The sequence below is a fragment of the Salvelinus namaycush genome, chromosome 19, assembly GCF_016432855.1.
Source record: "Salvelinus namaycush isolate Seneca chromosome 19, SaNama_1.0, whole genome shotgun sequence".
Lineage (NCBI taxonomy): Eukaryota > Metazoa > Chordata > Actinopteri > Salmoniformes > Salmonidae > Salvelinus > Salvelinus namaycush.
The window spans coordinates 5,202,045-5,225,953 of NC_052325.1; the positions used below are offsets into that span (position 1 = coordinate 5,202,045).

General features: G+C 42.8%; 1 protein-coding gene across 1 annotated transcript in view; it reads left to right on the forward strand.

Annotated features, from left to right (window-relative positions):
• Positions 1-7,592: 7,592 nt before the first annotated feature.
• The window catches only part of LOC120064086 (centromere protein J-like), a 32,394-nt gene continuing 16,077 nt past the window's right edge, over positions 7,593-23,909 (forward strand). The window contains exons 1-7 of the mRNA XM_039014432.1: positions 7,593-7,763; positions 8,296-8,741; positions 8,880-9,006; positions 9,127-9,333; positions 9,414-9,579; positions 9,714-9,813; positions 9,994-10,692. Of these exons, the coding sequence (XP_038870360.1) occupies positions 8,316-8,741; positions 8,880-9,006; positions 9,127-9,333; positions 9,414-9,579; positions 9,714-9,813; positions 9,994-10,692 (1,725 nt within the window). The 5' untranslated portion in view covers positions 7,593-7,763; positions 8,296-8,315. The remainder of the gene's footprint in view (positions 7,764-8,295; positions 8,742-8,879; positions 9,007-9,126; positions 9,334-9,413; positions 9,580-9,713; positions 9,814-9,993; positions 10,693-23,909) is intronic.

A 23,909-nucleotide genomic window follows, 5' to 3' on the forward strand; every position in this document is an offset into this window, starting at 1 on the left:
GCCAGAGTGTTGGGTGATGAACTTGTCACATCTGCCTCCATATGTAGGATAAATGAACATAAGTCCACATGGAGCAATGGCAACCAAATACTGGAATAATAGTGGCTGTATGACTAAACTTTGAAAGTTTCTTCAAGTGCAGTTGCAGAAACGGTCAAGCACTATGATGAAACTGGCTCTCATGAGGACCGCCACAAGAAAGGAAGACCCAGAGTTACCTCTGCTGCAGAGGATAAGTTCATTAGACTTACCAGTCTCAGAAATTGGCAATTGACTGCACCTCAGATTGCAGCCCAAATAAATGCTTCACAGAGTTCAAGTAACACATCTCAACATCAACTGTTCAGATGAGACTGCATGAAACAGGCCTTCGTGATCAAATTTTCTGCATAGAAACCACTGCTAAAGGACACCAATAAGAAGAAGAGACTTGCTTGGGCCAAGAAACATGAGCAATGGACATTAGACCGGTGGAAATCAGTCCTTTGGTCTTATGAGTCCAGATTTGAGATTTTTGGTTCCAACCGCCGTGTCTTTGTGAGACGCAGAGTAGATGAACGGCTGATCTCCGCATGTGTGGTTCCCACCGTGAAGCATGGAGGAGGAGGTGTGATGGTGCTAAATCAGTGCTAAATCATATCAAATTTTATTTGTCACATGTGCCGAATACAACAGGTAGCTTTGACATTAGCTTTGATGCACTTACTTACAAGCCCTTAACCAACAATGCAGTTTTTAGAAAAAAAAGCAAGAGATAAGAATAAATAATTAAAAAGCAGCAATAAATAACAATAGCGGGTCAAAATACAGGGGGTACCGGTACAGTGTCAATGCACCGGTGTCAAGGTAATTGAGATAATTATGTAGGTTGATTTATTAAAGTGACTATGCATAGAAAATAACAGAGTAGCAGCAGCGTGTGGGGGGGATGCAAATAGTCTGGGTAGCCATTTGAATAGCTGTTCAGGAGGCTTATGGCATGGGTAGAAGCTGTTTAGAAGCCTCTTGGACCTAGACTTGGCACTCCGGTACCGCTTGCCGCGCGGTAGCAGACAGAACAGTCAATGACTAGGGTGGCTGGAGTCTTAGACACATTTTTGGGCCTTCCTCTGACACCGCCTGGTATAGAGGTCTTGAATTGCAGGAAGCTTGGCCCCAGTGATGTCAGATGACCTGGCCTCCACAATCACCCGACCTCAACCAAATTGAGATGGTTTGGGATGAGTCAGACCACAGAGTGAAGGAAAATCAGCTAACAAGTGCTCAGCAAATGTGGGAACTCCTTCAAGACTGTTGGAAAACATTCCAGCGGACTACCTCATGAAGCTGGTTGAGAGAATGCCAAGAGTGTGCAAAGCTGTCATCAAGGCAAAGGGTTGCTACTTTAAAGAATCTCAAATATAAAAAATACAGTTGAAGTCGGAAGTTTACATACACCTTAGCCAACTACATTTAATCTCAGTTTTTCACAATTCCTGACATTTAATCTTAGTAAAAATTCACTGTCTTAGGTCAGTTAGAATCACCACTTTATTTTAAGAATGTGAAATGTCAGAATAATAGGAGAGAAAATTATTTATTTCAGATTTTATTTATTTCATCACATTCCCAGTGGGTCAGAAGTTTACATACACTCAATTAGTATTTGGTAGCATTGCCATTAAATTGTTTAACTTGGGTCAAACGTTTCAGGTAGCCTTCCACAAGCTCCCCACAATAAGTTGGGTGAATTTTGGCCCATTTCTCCTGAAAGAGCTGGTTTAACTGAGTCAGGTTTGTAGGCTTCCTTGCTCGCACACGCTTTTTCAGTTCTGCCCATACATTTTCTATAGCATTGAGGTCAGGGCTTTGTGATGGCCACTCCAATACCTTGACTTTGTTGTCCTTAAGCCATTTTGCCACAACTTTGGAAGTATGCTTGGGGTCATTGTCCATTTGGAAGACCCATTTACGACCAAGCTTTAACTTCCTGACTGATTTCTTGAGATGTTGCTTCAATATATCCACATAATTTTCCTTTCCTCATGAAACCATCTATGTTGTGAAGTGCACCAGTCCCTCCTGCAGCAAAGCACCCCCACAACATGATGCTGCCACCCCCATACTTCACGGTTGGGATGGTGTTCTTTGGCTTGCAAGCCTCCCCCTTTTTCCTCCAAACATAACGATGGTCATTATGACCAAATAGTTCTATTTTTGTTTCATCAGACCAGAGGACATTTCTCCAAAAAGTACAAGCTCTGTCCCCATATGCAGTTGCAAACCGTAGTCTGGCTTTTTTATGGGGGTTTTGGAGCAGTGGCTTCTTCCTTGCTGAGCGGCCTTACAGATTATGTCGATATAGGACTCATTTTACTGTGGATATAGATACTTTTGTACCCGTTTCCTCCAGCATCTTCACAAGGTCCTTTGCTGTTGTTCTGGGATTGATTTGCACTTTTCGCACTAAAGTACGTTCATCTCTAGGAGAAAGAACGCGTCTCCTTCCTGAGTGGTATGACGGCTGCGTGGTCCCATGGTGTTTATACTTGCATAATATTGTTTGTACAGATGAACGTGGTACCTCCAGGCATTTGGAAATTGCTCCCAAGGATGAACCAGACTTGTGGAGGTCTTGGCTGATTTCTTTTGATTTCCCCATGATGTCAAGCAAAGAGGCACTGAGTTTGAAGGTAGGCCTTGAAATACATCCACAGGTGCACCTCCAATTGACTCAAATTATGTCAATTCACCTATCAGAAGCTTCTAAAGCCATGACATAATTTTCAGGCATTTTCCAAGCCGTTTAAAGGCATAGTCAACTTAGTGTATGTAAACTTCTGACCCACTTGAATTGTGACACAGTGAATTATAAGTGAAATAATCTGTCTGTAAACAATTGTTGGAAAAATGACTTGTGTCATGCACAAAGTAGATGTCCTAACCGACTTGCTCAAAACTATAGTTTGTTAACAAGAAATTTGTGGAGTGGTTGAAAAACTCCAACCTAAGTGTAAACTTCCAACTTCAACTGTATTTAGATTTGTTTAACACTTTTTTACTTACTACATGATTCCATGTGTTATTTCATAGTTTTGATGTCTTATTCTACAATGTAGAAAATAATACAAATAAAGAGAAATATGAGTAGGTGTGTCCAAACTTTTGACTGGTACTGTATAGTATATACACACCGAACAAAAATATAAACGCAACACGCAACAATTTCAAAGATTTGACTAAATTACAGTTCATAAGGAGATCAATCAATTTAAATAAATGTATTAGGTCCTAATCTATGGATTTCACATGACTGGGAACACAGATACACATCTGTTGGTCACAGATACCTTTGAAAAAAGGTAGGGGCGAGGGTCAGAAAACCAGTCAAGTCAGTATCTGGTGTGACCACCATTTGCATCATGCAGCGTGACATATCCGCATAGAGTCGATCAGGCTGTTGATTGTGGCCTGTGGAATGTTGTTCCACTCCTCTTCAAGTTGCTGCGAAGTTGCTGGATATTGGCGGGAACTGTAACACGCCGTCATATACGTCAATCCAGAGCATCCCAAACATGCTCAATGGGTGGCATGTCTGGTGAGTATGCAGGCCATGGAAGAATTGGGACATTTTCAGCTTCCAGGAATTGTGTACAGATCCTTGCAACATGGGGCCGTGCATTATGATGCTAAAATATGAGGTGATGGTGGCGGATCAATGGCAAGACAATGGGCCTCAGGATCTCGTCACGGTGTCTCTGTGCATTCAAATTGCCATCGATAAAATGCAATTGTGTTCATTGTCTGTAGCTTATGCCTGCCCATACCATAACCTCACCATGGGGCGCTCTGTTCACAACGTTGACATCAGTAAACCGCTTGCTCACACAACGCCATACACGTTGTCTGCCATCTGCTCGGTACAGCTGAAATTGGGATTCCTCCGATTCAGCGTGCCAGTGGCCATCGAAGATGAGCCTTGGCCCACTGAAGTTGCTTACGACGCTGAACTGCAGTCAGGTCAAGACCCTGAGGACAACTATCACGCAGATGATGTTCCCTGAGACAGTTTCTGACAGTGTGTGCAGAAATCCTTTGGTTATTCAAACCCACAGTCTCAGACGATCCCGCAGGTGAAGAAGGCATATGTGGAGGTCCTGGGCTGGCGTGGTTACGCGTGGTCTGCGATTGTGAGGCCAGTTGGACGTACTGCCAAATTCTCTAAAATGACATTGGTATAGAAATGAACATGAAATTTACTAGCAACAGATCTGGTGGGCATTCCTGCAGTCAACATGCCAATTGTGCGAACCCTCAAAACTTGTGACATCTGTGGCATTGTGTTGTGTGACAAAACTGCACATTTTAGAGTGGCCTTTTATTGTCCCCAGCACAAGGTGCACCTGTGTAATGATCATTCTGTTTAATCAGCTTCTTGATATGCCACACCTGTCAGATGGATGGATTATCTTGGCAAAGGAAAAATGCTCACTATAGGATGTAAAAAAAAAAATTGCACAAAATGAGATAAGCTTTTGGAACATTTCAGGGACATTTTACTTCAGCACATGGAACATGGGACCAACACTTTACATGTTGCATTTATATTTTTGTTCAGTATCAATTAGATATTTCTATATTTCATTTTCAATACATTTGCAAAAATGTCTAAAATCATGTTTTCAGTTTGTCATTATGGGATATTGTGTGTACTGTAGATGGGTGAGAAAAAATATATTGAATTCAGGCACACCTGTATTTGGGGGAGTTTCTCCCATTCTTATACAACACAACAAAAATATATTGAATGGCACACCTGTATTTTGGGGAGTTTCTCCCATTCTTCTTCAACATTACAAAAATATATTGAATTCAGGCACACCTGTATTTGGGGGAGTTTCTCCCATTCTCCTTCAACAGTCAAGGGGTATGAATACTTTCTGAATGAACTGTATATGAGTCATAAAATATGGTTACGCTTCATTTGCTCTGATAAACCTACTCTTTGAAATTACTTTGATAGCAGTAAATACATTGTTGTGGAAATTCTACACAGGAACACTCAAAGTCAATATTAAATATTCATATTAATCATTATTTATTATTAGCGCGCTGGAGTGGTTCCAACCAACTTAATGCACCAAGTGCACATGTCAATCAGGAGCTCTTTCAGGGCAGTCCCGTTAGATTTATTATATACAGACAAGTTATAATTGCATGATTTAGCTTATTCATAATTAATTCATCATTAACGTTTGCTTCATTCATGTGACCCGACCATTACTGGCTCATGCATGTGACCAGTGGCAATTTTAGCATGTAAATCTTGGTGCGGCAACAAAATATGTATGCATGCCAGCAAAGCCACAACACAATACTAAACAATACAGTAATTGCACTATAACGGTGAAAAACAGTGCCCACAAACTGTTAGGCCTACATAAATCTGGCCCAACAGCTTACCACTGCTACACCTGGCTATCAGCGGAGCCTTGTCTGGCGGCAAAACAGTTAATTCAGCCTCATTTACTGCCTTTAAAAAAAACATAGCTGATATGGCTGACTTGCTTAAACAAACACGGTTTCTAATGACAATTGAGATGTACAAACTATGGCATAAAGGGACGACAAGCGGATAAGAAGCAATTAGTAATTTCAATTTAGATATTAATAAGCGACCTAGGATGGACGTAGTCAATATAACAATTTGTTTAGCACTTTTGAAATGTACAGGGACACAGAAATCAGAACATGGGCCATTCTTACAGTGTTCTCCCTGTACACCAAGTCAGAACTGTAGCATAAATAAAGGGGGCATATAAGCTGACAATGAAAGCTCTTACAATATTCAATGATTACATTTCTCTAAAACAGGTTATAGGCTACATATCCACCACCAAGTCAGAACAGTAGGCGAAATTAAGAGGGGCAAATAGACCAAATTATCAGGGTGAGGCACATGGGCTACTAACATCTTACTACACAACATACACTTATTACCCGCAAAACACCAGTCTGAACGTCAACAGTGAAGGGGCAACTCCGGGATGCTGGCCTTCTAGGCAGAGTTGTAAAGAAAAAGCCATATCTCAGACTGGCCAATAAAAATAAAATATTAAGATGGGCACTTGAACACAGACACTAGACAGAGGAACTCTGCCTAGAAGTTGCCTCTTCACTGTTGACGTTGAGACTGGTGTTTTATGGGTACTATTAATGAGGCTGCCAGTTGAGGACTTGTGAGTTGTCTGTTTCTCAAACTAGACACTAATGTACTAGTCCTCTTACTCAGTTGTGCACCGGGGCCTCCCACTCCTCTTTCTATTCTGGTTAGAGCCAGTTTGCGCTGTTCTGTGAAGGGAGTAGTGTTGTACGAGAGCGTTGTACACAGCGTTGTACGAGATCTTCAGTTTCTTCTCAATTTCTTGCATGGAATAGCCTTAATTTATCAGAACAAGAATAGACTGACGAGTTTCAGAAGAAAGGACTTTTGTTTCTGGCCATTTTGAGCCTGTAATCGAACCCACAAATGCTGATGCTCCAGATACTCAACAAGTCTAAAGAAGGCCAGTTTAATTGCTTTTTTAATCCGAACAACAGTTTTCAGCTGTGCTAACATAATTGTAAAAGTGTTTTCTAATGATCAATTAGCCTTTTAAAATGCTAAACTTGGATTAGGTAACACAATGTGCCATTGGAACAAAGGACTGATGGTTGCTGATATATTTTCTGATCAATTTGATGTTATTTTAATGGACAAAAAGGTCCTTTTTTTTTCAAAAATAAGGACATTTCTAACTGACCCCAAACTTTTGAACGGTAGTGTAGGTACTTACGGCAGGACCAAATCGGAGAGATAGGTAGAAGCAAGTCCATGTAATACTTTGTAGGTTTGCAGTAAAACCTTGAAATTCTACATATTTTATACAAGGTTTCTCTGTTGAAAATTGGTTACCATGATGACATAATCCTGGGGTTAAAATTTAATCTATGATTTTGTATACAAAATATTAAGAACACCTGCTCTTTCCATGACAGACTGGGTGTAGAGGGTGGTTGACATCACTTTGGTGCTCTCGTGGCTGTCCTGCAAAAGATCGGAGGAGAATCTGCTCCAGTTGAGTACACAGTTGCTTTGGGGTCGGGCCCGAGGGATCGGAGGAGAGGCACATGGCATTGAGATGCTCCTCCAGGGAGAGGGAGATCCCATTCCCCTGCTGCTCTGACTGATCTAGTGTCTTTGAATTAGAGACAAAGAGAACGGCAGGTTAAGACAGATACAACTGACCCAGAGTCTGTGGAGCAAAACACACAGACGGAAGAGCAGCAGGAAAAAAACATGCTGAAAACACAATCATCACGGGATGAACGAGTGACGAATTTCCGGGCAAGGGCGGTCCATTTAAAAATAATTCCTTCCTCCCTCGGCTTTTGCCATGCAAGCGAATACTCGTCAGACGTCATGGTACGTCATCAGAAGTGTCCACGTAATTTGAGGGCTGAGGGTCTTTTAAGTGTTTGGACCGCTAGTAGGGACTCCAGTACATCCTCCAGAAATGCATTTGAACGTCTTGAAATGCCCTGTTGACGAATGAAAATTGTTTGAAAACCACTTCCTGGTCTTGGATTTCAACGCCATCTACTACATTACCCAAAATGCAACTTGTCTTTTTTTCTCCCTCGCGGGCTTTGTTTTGGGATGGCGGTATACTTTGAATCTCCCATTTGTTGTCTTCAAACACTTCAAATACATTGAATACGTAAATTCGTTGTCTGTAAACAAGGTACGTCATGTATGTTAGCTATGTGTCTATCATTATAATATCAAAGCACAACTTTTGTCTTACTCTCCTGCAATGGTAAAACGTTGTTGCAAGCTTGCTAGTTTGCAACTAGCTAATGTTAGTTAGCCAAACCAAGGCGTTGTCAATACACTGACAGGTAACGTTTGCCTGCTAACGAAGCTGCTGTTAAGTAGTTTAACACTATAAACCATATGTCATTATTTGACAATATGTCATATTACTAGCCAGTTACAGGTACTTTACTATTCAGGGATGTACAACTTCTTGCGACTAACGTTACTCTGTAAATTGTCATGATGTGGAAATGCATTGTTAGCAAACTACAGTAACGTTAAACTGTTGCTAACAACTGTCCTTTTAAACTGTAATTTTCTGTAGGCACAGCCTAACCACACTGTGACGTGGTATAATTAGCTAAATTAGGTAACCAGCCACTTGATCTGGCATGCTGAATGGGGCACACTGTTTTACTCTTGACCTGTCTCTAAAATCTGCTCTAATCTCGGATTAGCTCTGTCTGGAGAGCAAGTCATGTCATCTCCAGCTGGGTTGCAGGCTCAGCAGTCCCAAACAAAGTTCCTTGACCGATGGATGACAAGCAGCTCCTGTGCCGGGGTTATCCTGAACCCCTCCCCGGACCTGGCTGAGTCTCTTCGACACAGCTCTGTCTGGAGATCCCGGGATGTGAATGACTCCTTCGCCTCTCAGTTTGTTCCCCTCCCGGTCTCCAGTAGCAGCAGTTCCCTCAGTATCAGTTCCCTTGTCCATGATGCTAAGTCCGGGACAGAATTGAGCAAACAGAATCAGCTACCAGTGGACAGGACTTTGTCTGACAGACAATTTGCTGGACTGCAGACAGTGGCGTCTCAAGGGTTGACATTACCTGGAGAGATGGACAGTATGGAGAAGTTTGTAGAGCAGTCTCAGGACCTACCCCTAATGCTCAAACTCGAACGGGTAAGAAACCAGTAATGAATGGCTTCAAAATATTTGAGATCATGATAACTGTTTGGAATGGCTTGTCACTTCCAGATAGGTAGGCCTACGTCTAATGTTGTAGCGGTGCTTATGGGTACGGTATGTGCTGTGTTACAGCTGAGGCAGTGGCAGCAGCACATGCAGGAGCAGCTGAAAGCCCACCAGCTAGAGGAACTCGTCAGTCTCCAGGAGGAGCAACAAAGGTTACTGGGCATGGTGCATGTGGCTCAGCAGGATGGAGCAGGTACTAAAAAACACATTTGCACTCACTGTGTTATTGCTCAGCAGGCTGTATGGAGCAGGTAGCTCCAGTTATTGAATTTGACACCCCTGATTTAGACAAGACCTGTGTGATTGCTCACAGATTACATAGAGATCTCCAAGTTGACCGGAGCGGACTGGGGAGAGAACACTCTATTGGGGGGCTACCCCCTCTCTCACAGACCCCCAGCAGCCAAGAGCTTCCCTATAGGCCCCCCACAAGGGCCTGCGTCTTCCCAGCTCTGGAGACAGGGACCTACATTCCGGCAGTCTCCAAGGGGCCAGGAGCAGGAAAAGGACCAAACACTGGGTAGGAAAAGTGCTCCGGTGCCTAAATGCATTTAAAGGTGCTTTTACATGATTGACTTAACCTCTGTTGTACTCAAACAGGGACAGAAGCATGGAGCAATCCACACAAATGTCATCAGCTGAATGGGGATGCTGATGATAGGGGTGAGGATGAGGAAGTCACATTATCTTCCCATTCTGCTCCCTCCATGACTGAAGACTACAAAGCATACAGAGGAGATGACTGTGAACTAGACTCACAGGACAGGTACATGTTTAACTTCATATTTGAGATGGAAATGTCTAAACATGATTTATTTCACTATTCTCAGTCAACTGACAGCACAGAATACAAATAATTGATTTTGCTGTGTGCTCCCGTGTCTCTATGGTCATCTCCAGGCCCATTAAACCAGGGATAGGGGGGCAGACGTTTGAGGCGCTCCTGGAGGAACAGCTGAGACTGGAGGAACAGAGACTGAAGACCACCCAGCAGCAGCAGGTCAGAGACCAACCCTATTTTCGCTACACTACACAAAAAATGGGCTGTAGATAAAATAAAATGGTAGCTCAACCAAATGACAAGTTGAGTTTGATTAAGGTATAGTGGTCTTTGGAGCTGCAGTACCATTCCCTTTGTTTTGCATGGAACATTGCTAATGCTAAGCTGTCTCTCCAACAGAGCCCAGAGGCAGCTGAGAGAGCCAGTCCGAGAGCTAATACCAAGAGAGCCTTCCTGAGGCGAGGGGAGGGCCTCTCCAGATTCACCAACCGAAGCAAAGCCCCTATGCCCAACAGAGGGGGACCCCAAAAAGATCCCAAACCCCAGGCCAAGGTCAGCACCCGTTGGACCTCAGAGCCCACCCAGAAGGTCAGTCAGCGCCCCCCCGTACAGCGCAAGACTGCTGTGCTCAACAAGGAGAACAGACCAAGAGACCTGTGCTCACCCCTTCTGGACAGTGTCAGACCAGAGGGCAAGGCAGACAAGCCGGCCGCAGTGAGGCCCAGAGTCCTGGGCAGTCATCAGAGACAGAACATTGAGTTGACTAACTGTCTAAGGGCAAGGGAGGTGATTAGTAACAAGGTGAGCGGGACTTCTCAACCTGTGAGTAGAACTCCTGCAGCTGTAACTAAACAGTTTGGGCTTGAGGAGAGAACTGGAGCACTGCAGAGGAATGGAAATGGTCCATCGAGACCGGATGGAGCAGCAGAGGGAAAAGCAGGTGTTCCGGAGTATTCCTTTGAGCTGTCGTTCCAGGAGAAGCTGCAGCACTGGGACTGTGACCGTCAGAAGGAGAGTGTGGAGCTGGGGGAGTTTGAGCTTCTGGAGCAGGCAGCCGAGGAACTCTCCTTCTCCTCCAACTCATCCTTTGTCATGAAGGTTTGTGATGCTTTTTTACCTGTCTTTTTTATAATGAATGGCATAACATTTTATGTATGTTTCACATGCACTCAGTGGCCAGTTTTAGGTACCCGGCGGACCCCACCTTGCCTCGCGAACAGGCTGAATTCTTGGAAATGTTGCTCAATTGGTATCAAGGGACCTAATGTGTACCAGGAAAACATCCCCCACACCATTACACCACCAGCCTGTACTGTTGACACTAGAGGTCGACCGATTAATCGGAATGGCCGATTTAATTAGGGCCGATTTCAAGTTTTCATAACAATCGGTAATCAGCAGTTTTGGACACCAATCATGGCTGATTACATTGCACTCCACGAGGAGACTGCGTGGCAGGCTGTGACTACCTGTTATGCGAGTGCAGCAAGGAGCCAAGGTAAGGTACTAGCTAGCATTAAACGTATCTCATAAAAAACAATCAATCAATCTTAACATAATCACTAGTTAACTACACATGGTTGATGATATTACTAGTTTATCTAGCTTGTCCTGCGTTGCATATAATTGATGCGGTGCCTGTTAATTTATCATTAACAGGCATTTATCAGCCTACTTCGCCAAACGGGTGATTTAACAAGCGAATTCGTGAAAAAAAGCACTGTCGTTGCACCAATGTGTACCTAACCATTAACATCAAAGCCTTTCTTAAAATCAATACACAAGTATATATTTTTAAACCTGCATATCGAGTTAATATTGCCTGCTAACATGAATTTCTTTTAACTAGGGAAATTGTGTCACTTCTCTTGCTTTCTGTACAATAAAGTCAGGGTATATGCAGCAGTTTGGGCCGCCTGGCTCGTTGCGAACTGTGTGAAGACTATTTCTTCCTAACAAAGACAGGCAACTTCGCCAAACGGGATGATTTAACAAAAGCGCATTTGGGAAAAAATCACAATCGTTGCACGACTGTACCTAACTATAAACATCAATGCATTTCTTAAAATCAATACACAGAAGTATATTTTTTTTAAACCCGCATATTTAGTTAAAAGAAATTCATGTTAGCAGCCAATATTAACCAGGTGAAATTGTGTCACTTCTATTGTGTTCATTGCACGCAGAGTCAGGGTATATGCAACAGTTTGGGCCGCCTGGCTCGTTGCGAACTAATTTGCCAGAATTTTACGTAATTATGACATAACATTGAAGGTTGTGCAATGTAACAGCAATATTTAGACTTATGGATGCCACCCGTTAGATAAAATACGGAACTGTTCCGTATTTCACTGAAAGAATAAACCTTTTCGAAATGATAGTTTCCGGATTTAACCATATTAATGACATAAGGCTCGTATTTCTGTGTGTTATTATATTAAGCCTATGATTTGATAGAGCAGTCTGACTGAGCGGTGGTAGGCAACAGCAGGCTCGTAAGCATTCATTCAAACAGCACTTTACTGCGTTTGCCAGCAGCTCTTGTCGTGGAGAATTGTCTCAGAAATATAACACTCTTACAAGAACTTGTGAATTTAATATAGACTTTAATACAAAATATCATAAGCCGTGCTGGTCCGCGGAACAGCCAATCTCCCTAAGCACTGGCTCTGTTCTTATACACATACAGCATATGAGTCCATCCCACATGCCAATGAAGTTACTTCCCTCAGTCCATCTGCTTTCGGTTAGGTTCTAATGGTGGCGGGACCCTTTCATGTCCTAAAAATGATATTTATTATGCCTATAGTCCATCTGTTTTCCTGGTTAGGTTATAATGGTAGTTAATGTTACATATAGGGACAGATGTAATACCATAGAGCATACATGTGTTCATCAGACCACAGGAGAAGATGACACTTGGTGCATCTGCTAGCTCTGATGAGGGAAGTACAAAGGCCAAAGACATAGACCCATAAGACAGCTAGACATACCAAAGTCAGAGGGACACACAAAGGAGGGTGCCAGCCAAATGACCAACAGATGGACTATAGGCATAGTAAATATATCATTCTTAGGACATGAAAGGGTCCCGCCACCACAAATCCCTCCTCTGGGACTAATTAGTCCCACAAACTACACTAAAAGGACATCAAGAGGGTGGAGGCCAATACCAACAGTGGACAAAAACATTATCAAATGTGAATAAAGCTTACAAATCAACTGGACCAAACATCTCCAAAACATCAACACAGATAGGAGTAAAAGATCCAATTGGAAACATAAAAAACTTACAAAACCCAACTAGACCAAACATCTCCAAACAATAACATAGATAGGAGTAAAAGATCTAGTCAGTAAAAAATAAAACACTTTTAATCAATCATTATATTGTGAAGAAGCAATGAGCATGTAGTACGTAGCCTTGGTTATCTCAGTTATGTGAAATAGAGAAAATAATACAATGAATATGTTACCAATAAAAGTAGCCTTCATGCAGTTTCAAAAATAAAATTAACAAGACATCATTCTAAAATCAAACATTTCAACACGATCCTGCCTTGCAGACACCTCTCTAACAAAGTACTATCAAAGATAACAACCCTTGTTAGAAGATTAAGGACATGGTCCGTAGACACTTGTAACCGGAATTCCCAATGTTACCTAACATGTTTAAAATGCTCCTAATTTTTGAAGGCAAAACTAACTTCAATTAAAAGAAAATATATATATATATATATATATATATATATATATATATATATATATATATATATATAAAAACCCAAACAAACACAAAATAACACAAAGCATTAGGCTAGACAGATACAGTGGGGCAAAAAAGTATTTAGTCAGCCACCAATTGTGCAAGTTCTCCCACTTTAAAAAGATGAGAGGCCTGTAATTTTCATCATAGGTACACTTCAACTATGACAGACAAAATGAGGAAAAAAAATCCAGAAAATCACATTGTAGGATTTGTAATGAATTTATTTGCAAATTATGGTGGAAAATAAGTATTTGGTCAATAACAAAAGTTTATCTCAATACTTTGTTATATACCCTTTGTTGGCAATGACAGAGGTCAAACGTTTTCTGTAAGTCTTCACAAGGTTTTCACACACTGTTGCTGGTATTTTGGCCCATTCCTCCATGCAGATCTCCTCTAGAGCAGTGATGTTTTGGGGCTGTTACTGGGCAACATGGACTTTCAACTCCCTCCAAAGATTTTCTATGGGGTTGAGATCTGGAGACTGGCTAGGCCACTCCAGGACCTTGAAATGCTTCTTACGAAGCCACTCCTTCGTTGCCCGGGCGGTGTGTTTGGGATCATTGTCATGCTGAAAGACCCAGCCACGTTTCATCTTCAATGCCCTTGCTGATGGTAGGCTTTGTTAATTTGGTCCCAGCTCTCTGCAGGTCATTCACTAGGTCCCCCCGTGTGGTTCTGGGATTTTTGCTCACCGTTCTTGTGATCATTTTGACCCCACGGGGTGAGATCTTGCGTGGAGCCCCACATCGAGGGAGATTATCAGTGGTCTTGTATGTCTTCCATTTCCTAATAATTGCTCCCACAGTTGATTTCTTCAAACCAAGCTGCTTACCTATTGCAGATTCAGTCTTCCCAGTCTGGTGCAGGTCTACAATTTTGTTTCTGGTGTCCTTTGACAGCTCTTTGGTCTTGGCCATAGTGGAGTTTGGAGTGTGACTGTTTGAGGTTGTGGACAGGTGTCTTTTATACTGATAACAAGTTCAAACAGGTGCCATTAATACAGGTAACGAGTGGAGGACAGAGGAGCCTCTTAACTTCTTATGGCTGCAGTCCCGGTAGTGTGGGACCGATATGACAACGGCCAGTCCAAGTGCAGGGCGCCAAATTCAAAAACCAGACATCTCATTATTAAAATTCCTCAGACATTCATGTGTCTTATATCATTTTAAAGGTAATCTTGTTGTTAATCCCACCAAAGTGTCCGATTTTCAAATAGGCTTTTCAGCGAAAGCACTACAAACGATTATGTTAGGTCACCACAAAACCACAATAAGCATAGCCATTTTCCCCAGCTAAATATAGCTTCACAAAAACCAGAATAGAGATAAAATGAATCACTAACCTTCGATTATTTTCATCAGATGACACTCATAGGACTTCGTTACACAATACATGCATGTTTTGTTTGATTAAATTCATATTTATATAAAAAAATCTGAGTTTACATTGAGGCTACTAGATTGACTAAATGCAAAATTATCAAGTGACTTTGCATAGCCCATCGTTTCCACATAAATACTCATCATAAATAAAGATGATAATACAAGTTATACACATTTAATTATAGATATACCTCTCCTTAATGCAACCGCTATGTCAGATTTCAAAAAAACTTTATGGAAATATAAACCATGCAATAATCTGAGACGGCGCTCAGGTGTTTAGCCAAATTAGACACCATGTTGGACTCAACAGAAACCAGAAAATACATGATAAATGTTTCCTTACCTTTGAGGAATTCATCAGAATGTAGTCCTATGAATCCCAGGTCCACAATAAATGCTTGATTTGTTCGTTCATGTCCGTTATTTATGTCAAATTAGCTACTTTCGAATTGTTTACCAAAACCCTAACCAAAGTCTCAAAGCGCGACCACTATAACGTGACGAAATGTCCAAACATTCCGTTAGTCAGTAGAAACATGGCAAACGATGTACTGAATCAATCTTTAGAATGTACACTGCTCAAAAAAATAAAGGGAACACTAAAATAACACATCCTAGATCTGAATGAATGAAATATTCTCATTAAATACTTTTTTCTTTACATAGTTGAATGTGCTGACAACAAAATCACACAAAAATTATCAATGGAAATCAAATGTATCAACCCATGGAGGTCTGGATTTGGAGTCACACTCAAAATTAAAGTGGAAAACCACACTACAGGCTGATCCAACTTTGATGTAATGTCCTTAAAACAAGTCAAAATGAGGCTCAGTAGTGTGTGTGGCCTCCACGTGCCTGTATGACCTCCCTACAACGCCTGGGCATGCTCCTGATGAGGTGGCGGATGGTCTCCTGAGGGATCTCCTCCCAGACCTGGACTAAAGCATCCGCCAACTCCTGGACAGTCTGTGGGGCAACGTGGCTTTGGTGGATGGAGCGAGACATGATGTCCCAGATGTGCTCAATTGGATTCAGGTCTGGGGAACGGGCGGGCCAGTCCATAGCATCAATGCCTTCCTCTTGCAGGAACTGCTGACACACTCCAGCCACATGAGGTCTAGCATTGTCTTGCATTAGGAGGAACCCAGGGCCAACCGCACCAGCATATGGTCTCACAAGGGGTCTGAGGATCTCATCTCGGTACCTAATGGCAGTCAGGCTACCTCTGGCGAGCACATGGAGGGCTGTGCGGCCCCCCAAAGAAATGCCACCCCACACCATGACTGACCCACCGCCAAAACGGTCATGCTGGAGGATGTTGCAGGCAGCAGAACGTTCTCCACGGCGTCTCCAGACTCTGTCACGTCTGTCACATGTGCTCAGTGTGAACCTGCTTTCATCTGTGAAGAGCACAGGGCGCCAGTGGCGAATTTGCCAATCTTGGTGTTCTCTGGCAAATGCCAAACGTCCTGCACGGCGTTGGGCTGTAAGCACAACCCCCACCTGTGGACGTCGGGCCCTCATACCACCCTCATGGAGTCTGTTTCTGACCGTTTGAGCAGACACATGCACATTTGTGGCCTGCTGGAGGTCATTTTGCAGGGCTCTGGCAGTGCTCCTCCTGCTCCTCCTTGCACAAAGGCGGAGGTAGCGGTCCTGCTGCTGGGTTGTTGCCCTCCTACGGCCTCCTCCACGTCTCCTGATGTACTGGCCTGTCTCCTGGTAGCGCCTCCATGCTCTGGACACTACGCTGACAGACACAGCAAACCTTCTTGCCACAGCTCGCATTGATGTGCCATCCTGGATGAGCTGCACTACCTGAGCCACTTGTGTGGGTTGTAGACTCTGTCTCATGCTACCACTAGAGTGAAAGCACCGCCAGCATTCAAAAGTGACCAAAACATCAGCCAGGAAGCATAGGAACTGAGAAGTGGTCTGTGGTCACCACCTGCAGAACCACTCCTTTATTGGGGGTGTCTTGCTAATTGCCTATAATTTCCACCTGTTGTCTATTCCATTTGCACAACAGCATGTGAAATTTATTGTCAATCAGTGTTGCTTCCTAAGTGGACAGTTTGATTTCACAGAAGTGTGATTGACTTGGAGTTACATTGTGTTGTTTAAGTGTTCCCTTTATTTTTTTGAGCAGTGTAGTTAACATACATCTTGAATAACGTTCCAACTGGAGAACTATAACGACTTCAATTGAGAGATGGAACACAGCTGCCTCTCAAGTGAATGCGCGTGGGGAATGCATGGTCACCTCATGGGACCTGATACTAAATTCTGTCTAATTCGACCCCCCTTCACATTAGTCATCAGACTTATTTCTGTTGATTGCTGACATCTAGTGTAACCCCAAGGCAGTGCAACATCATTAATATCTCAAGTGGATTTCTTTAGGGACTCTGAATACACACAGGCTCAGATTTCTTACTTCCTGTTTTGATTTCAACTCAGGATTTTGCCTGCCAATATGAGTTCTGTTAATCTCACAGACATAATTCAAACAGTTTTAGAAACTTTAGTGTTTTCTATCCAATACTAATAAGCAAATATTAGCAACTATGACTGAGGAGCAGGCCGTTTTATATGGGCACCTTTCATCCAAGCTACTCAATCCTGCCCCTTCAGCCATAAGAAGTTAAAGAAGAAGTTACAGGTCTGTGAGAGCCAGAAATCTTGCTTGTTTGTAGGTGACCAAATACTTATTTTCCACCATATTTTGCTAATAAATTCATTAAAAATCCTACAATGTGATTTTCTGGATTTTTTTTCTTCTCATTTAGTCTGTCATAGTTGAAGGGTACCTATGATGAAAATTACAGGCCTCATCTTTTTAAGTGGGAGAACTTGCACAATTGGTGGCTGACTAAATACTTTTTTGCCCCACTATATTAAAAATCATTACATAGGAGCACATTCCTCACCCTGACAGACAAGACAATCCCCTCTTTGACACACAGCACAGAAAAAAGGTTCTGGATGATGGTAATGACCGTCCTCACGCTCTTTTGTACCTGTTCCCCCAATGCAGTTAAGGCCGAGTCGGTATAGTTAATGAATCTCTGATTATAGTAAATATACTTAATCCACTCTTAAATTCTTATTAGGTGTTATCCACAAGAATATTGTTTCCAATCCTGATTTAATCTCATCTCTTGCTTTGTACTCGTTAGGAACACCTCTAGGTTGGCCTATTGCATCCAAATAGACCTTGGGGTCAGACTTATATTCTCTTTTTACTCTATTTTTAGTATTTTGTTGCCTAGCATCACTAGGATCCCATTCAGTGACAGTTATCTGTTGAATCAACCTAACTCTTGCACAGAGGCCTGTCCATCCCTTTGGCAATGTTGCCCTTAATCTCTTTCCCCCACATATCCAGAAGAAATCTGCTACTACCATAGTCTGTTCTTCATACGGTGCAATCAATGGTAGTACTAGAGTTTGATTTTGACAATTATCATGAATAACTACTTTTCCCACCCAACTTCCAATTCTTTACACCACTTTCCCCAGTCAGTTTGGTTGTAATATCGATGATAATATGGATTACCCAAATTTGACAAACATTCAGCTGGGCAATAAGGCCTTTCTGGTCTACTCAAATGACAAAAGTTCTTATTAAATTCAGCACAGTCCCTATAATCATAAGGACTTGGTACCACCACTAATTCTGTCAGCGGAGAGGGTGCACATAGTAAGCAATTTATCAGCTTTGATTTTAATGCTGTATATTGAGCCCATTCATACCATTCATTTCCCACTACTTTCTCCAATGAGTTGTCCTTGTATAGTTCTGGGGTTAAAGCATCAGTTGGAGACACAATGTCCTTTTCTCGAGGCAGATTGTTAGTGTTCGTCAAAGTTCCAAATGTCAGTAAAAAACCTCCCGGTTCTGATGCCTCAGGTTTCTTTGTGGGTACAGTGGACTGCTTGGGAATAGCAGTGGATGGTACCCTGGTGGTAACTACTGTAGTTTTTGCAGCAGCTGCCACTGTTGTTGTCGTTCTATTTGTCACAGGCTCTTCCTGTTCAGGTATTGGCGTAGGACCAATTCTAATGACTGTGGTGCTACTCCCTTCAGTCAATCTTGTTCTCGCTATTTCAACTATTAATTCTTCACCTTCAACTGGTTCAATCTTATTCATGGTGAGCACCCACTCATCTACTTCTTTGGTTAACGTCAGGTCACATCCTTTCGGGTTCCAAATGACTTCTCCCTTCGTTTGATGATGTGTCCATCCACAGAGTGCAATCTCAGGTAGAGGCTTGATCCTTTTGATTGAGATTGACTTCTGTTCTCCTGTTTCAGTTATGAGAGTTGAGGTAGAACATAGATTCTAACCTTGTCAGTCTTTTTAGATTGTTCCTCTCTTCTCTTCCTGCTTCCACCATACTTATTGATTGTGCGTGAGTCTGTTGTTTCTGTACTAGTGTTCACTGTTACTTCTGCTATGTCAAAGTCATTGTTCTTCTGTCGTTCTAACTTCAATTGTCTGTTAAGGGGACCATTCAAGAGCTGAAAAGTCAATTGTGGGGAAATCCCCATTTTCTTCAGCTTCAGCTTGCGGGACTTTTCCTCCTCTTTGTGGGGTCTCTCCCTCTGCTCCTTGAGAGGCCTCTCCTCCTCTTTCTTCCCCTAAGGCTGCCTCCTCAGGCCGGACTGGGCTTCCTTCTGGAAGGGTATCAATTTCAGGGAAGAGATGTTCCCATTCTGTAGGTGGTACTTCGAGGTCCCACTGTGGAGGGCTTCCGTCAAGGAGGTCTGCCACAACAGATATATCATCAAGAGTAGCAAGCATGTTACTCCCCCTCATCCTTGGACTCTCTGGCCCCACAGGAGAGAATACTGGTTGTTCGCAGGTTTTTTCTCCAGTGTTGTCTCTCCTTTGTCTTCTTCTGGGTGCATTAGGCGATGTACCTGTCGTATTTTGGCTTTCACTTGGTCTGCTGTTCTCTTGGCTCCTCCCTGGCGTCTCGATCGCTTCCGTTCCCTTTGGACACCCACCTGGTGTATCACCATTCTCTGCGTCTTCATGACCTAGTGGTTGTCTCTTCCTTTCCAACGGGACTTTGGTACAGTGGTTTAGATAGTACCAAGTGTTATTTCCGTTCATCTGGACAGCAGTTAACGTTGTTCGAGCCACCTTGTAGGGACCCTCCCTCCTTGGCTCATTCCATTCTTCCGGAACACTCGGACCTGGTCACCTTGGATCATCAGACGTGGAACCTCTGGTCCTGGTTCAGGTTTCTGCCTTCTTTCTGTGAGGCATTCAGACTTATGGCCTCTGTTCTATGATTACACCATACACCCTTCTACATCCATCACTCATCACACAACAAACTGGCATTCCAGCTGAAGCTGGCGAACCCCTCTCCTTCTGGTTTCCTAAACATAAGACTTGAAGACTTGCCTTCATGTTGTTTAGAGTACAATTACCCTAACATCTATCCTTTTTCACATGATGCATTAACAAATAGAACAAGTAGCTCCCAAACCCAACCCAGTATGTCTACAGTGGAATCTGGTCTCTCTCTCTCTCTCTCTCTCTCTCGCTCGCTCTCTCTCTCTCTCTCTCTCTCTCTCTCTCTCTCTCTCTCTCTCTCTCTCTCTCTCTCTCTCTCTCTCTCTCTCTCTCTCTCTCTCTCTCTCTCTCTCTCTCTCTCTCTCTCTCTCTCTCTCTCTCTCTCTCTCTCTCTCTCTCTCTCTCTCTCTCTCTCTCTCTCTCTCTCTCTCTCTCTCTCTCTCTCTCTCTCTCTCTCTCTCTCTCTCTCTCTCGCTCTCTCGCTCTCTCTCGCTCTCTCTCGCTCTCTCTCGCTCTCTCTCGCTCTCTCTCGCTCTCTCTCGCTCTCTCTCGCTCTCTCTCGCTCTCTCTCGCGCTCTCTCGCTCTTACTCTCTCGCTCTCTCGCGCTCTCTCGCGCTCTCTCTCTCTCGCGCTCTCTCGCGCTCTCTCGCGCTCTCTCTCGCGCTCTCTCTCGCGCTCTCTCTCGCGCTCTCTCTCGCGCTCTCTCGCGCTCTCTCGCGCTCTCTCGCGCTCTCTCTCGCGCTCTCTCTCGCGCTCTCTCGCGCTCTCTCGCGCTCTCTCGCGCTCTCTCGCGCTCTCTCGCGCTCTCTCTCGCGCTCTCTCTCTCTCTCTCTCTCGCTCTCTCGCTCTCTCTCTCAATTCAAGGGGCTTTATTGGCATGGGAAACATGTGTTAACATTGCCAAAGCAAGTGAGGTAGATATTATACAAAAGTGAAATAAACAATACAAATTAACAGTAAACATTACACATACAGAAGTTTCAAAACAATAAAGACATTACAAATGTTATATTATATATATATACAGTGTTGTAACAATGTACAAATGGTTAAAGCACACAAGTTAAAATAAATAAGCATAAATATGGGTTGTATTTACAATGGTGTTTGTTCTTCACTGGTTGCCCTTTTCTTGTGGCAACAGGTCACAAATCTTGCTGCTGTGATGGCACACTGTGGAATTTCTCCCAGTAGATATGGGAGTTTATCAAAATTGGATTTGTTTTCAAATTCTTTGTGGATCTGTGTAATCTGAGGGAAATATGTCTCTCTAATATGGTCATACATTGGGCAGGAGGTTAGGAAGTGCAGCTCAGTTTCCACCTCATTTTGTGGGCAGTGTGCACATAGCCTGTCTTCTCTTGAGAGCCATGTCTGCCTACGGCGGCCTTTCTCAATAGCAAGGCTATGCTCACTGAGTCTGTACATAGTCAAAGCTTTCCTTAAGTTTGGGTCAGTCACAGTGGTCAGGTATTCTGCCACTGTGTACTCTCTGTTTAGGGCCAAATAGCATTCTAGTTTGCTCTGTTTTTTTGTTAATTCTTTCCAATGTGTCAAGTAATTATCTTTTTGTTTTCTCATGATTTGGTTGGGTCTAATTGTGCTGTTGTCCTGGGGCTCTGTGGGGTGTGTTTGTGTTTGTGAACAGAGCCCTAGGACCAGCTTGCTTAGGGGACTCTTCTCCAGGTTCATCTCTCTGTAGGTGATGGCTTTGTTATGGAAGGTTTGGGAATCGCTTCCTTTTAGGTGGTTGTAGAATTTAACGGCTCTTTTCTGGATTTTGATAATTAGTGGGTATCGGCCTAATTCTGCTCTGCATGCATTATTTGGTGTTCTACGTTGTACACGGAGGATATTTTTGCAGAATTCTGCATGCAGAGTCTCAATTTGGTGTTTGTCCCATTTTGTGAAATCTTGGTTGGTGAGCGGACCCCAGACCTCACAACCATAAAGGGCAATGGGCTCTATGACTGATTCAAGTATTTTTAGCCAGATCCTAATTGGTATGTTGAAATTTATGTTCCTTTTGATGGCATAGAAGGCCCTTCTTGCCTTGTCTCTCAGATCGTTCACAGCTTTGTGGAAGTTACCTGTGGTGCTGATGTTTAGGCCGAGGTATGTATAGTTTTTTGTGTGCTCTAGGGCAACGGTGTCTAGATGGAATTTGTGGTCCTGGTGACTGGACCTTTTTTGGAACACCATTATTTTGGTCTTACTGAGATTTACTGTCAGGGCCCAGGTCTGACAGAATCTGTGCAGAAGATCTAGGTGCTGCTGTAGGCCCTCCTTGGTTGGTGACAGAAGCACCAGATCATCAGCAAACAGTAGACATTTGACTTCGGATTCTAGTAGGGTGAGACCGGGTGCTGCAGACTGTTCTAGTGCCCGCGCCAATTCGTTGATATATATGTTGAAGAGGGTGGGGCTTAAGCTGCATCCCTGTCTCACCCCACGACCCTGTGTGAAGAAATGTGTGTGTTTTTTGCCAATTTTAACCGCACACTTGTTGTTTGTGTACATGGATTTTATAATGTCGTATGTTTTACCCCCAACACCACTTTCCATCAATTTGTATAGCAGACCCTCATGCCAAATTGAGTCGAAGGCTTTTTTGAAATCAACAAAGCATGAGAAGACTTTGCCTTTGTTTTGGTTTGTTTGGTTGTCAATTAGGGTGTGTAGGGTGAATACATGGTCTGTTGTACGGTAATTTGGTAAAAAGCCAATTTGACATTTGCTCAGTACATTGTTTTCATTGAGGAAATGTACGAGTCTGCTGTTAATGATAATGCAGAGGATTTTCCCAAGGTTACTGTTGATGCATATTCCACGGTAGTTATTGGGGTCAAATTTGTCTCCACTTTTGTGGATTGGGGTGATCAGTCCTTGGTTCCAAATATTGGGGAAGATGCCAGAGCTAAGGACGATGTTAAAGAGTTTTAGTATAGCCAATTGGAATTTGTTGTCTGTATATTTGATCATTTCATTAAGGATACCATCAACACCACAGGCCTTTTTGGGTTGGAGGGTTTTTATTTTGTCCTGTAACTCGTTCAAGGTAATTGGAGAATCCAGTGGGTTCTGGTAGTCTTTAATAGTTGATTCTAGGATTTGTATTTGATCATGTATATGTTTTTGCTCTTTATTCTTTGTTATAGAGCCAAAAAGATTGGAGAAGTGGTTTACCCATACATCTCCATTTTGGATAGATAATTCTTCGTGTTGTTGTTTGTTTAGTGTTTTCCAATTTTCCCAGAATTGGTTAGAGTCTATGGAGTCTTCAATTACATTGAGCTGATTTCTGACGTGCTGTTCCTTCTTTTTCCGTAGTGTATTTCTGTATTGTTTTAGTGATTCACCATAGTGAAGGCGTAGACTCAGGTTTTCCGGGTCTCTATGTTTTTGGTTGGACAGGTTTCTCAATTTATTTCTTAGATTTTTGCATTCTTTATCAAACCATTTGTCATTGTTGTTCATTTTCTTCGGTTTTCTATTTGAGATTTTTAGATTTGATAGGGAAGCTGAGAGGTCAAATATACTGTTAAGATTTTCTACTGCCAAGTTTACACCTTCACTATTGCAGTGGAACATTTTACCCAGGAAGTTGTCTAAAAGGGATTGAATTTGCTGTTGCCTAATTGTTTTTTGGTAGGTTTCCAAACTGCATTCCTTCCATCTATAGCATTTCTTAATGTTACTCAGTTCCTTTGGCTTTGATGCCTCATGATTGAGTATTGCTCTGTTCAAGTAGACTGTGATTTTGCTGTGGTCTGATAGGGGTGTCAGTGGGCTGACTGTGAACGCTCTGAGAGACTCTGGGTTGAGGTCAGTGATAAAGTAGT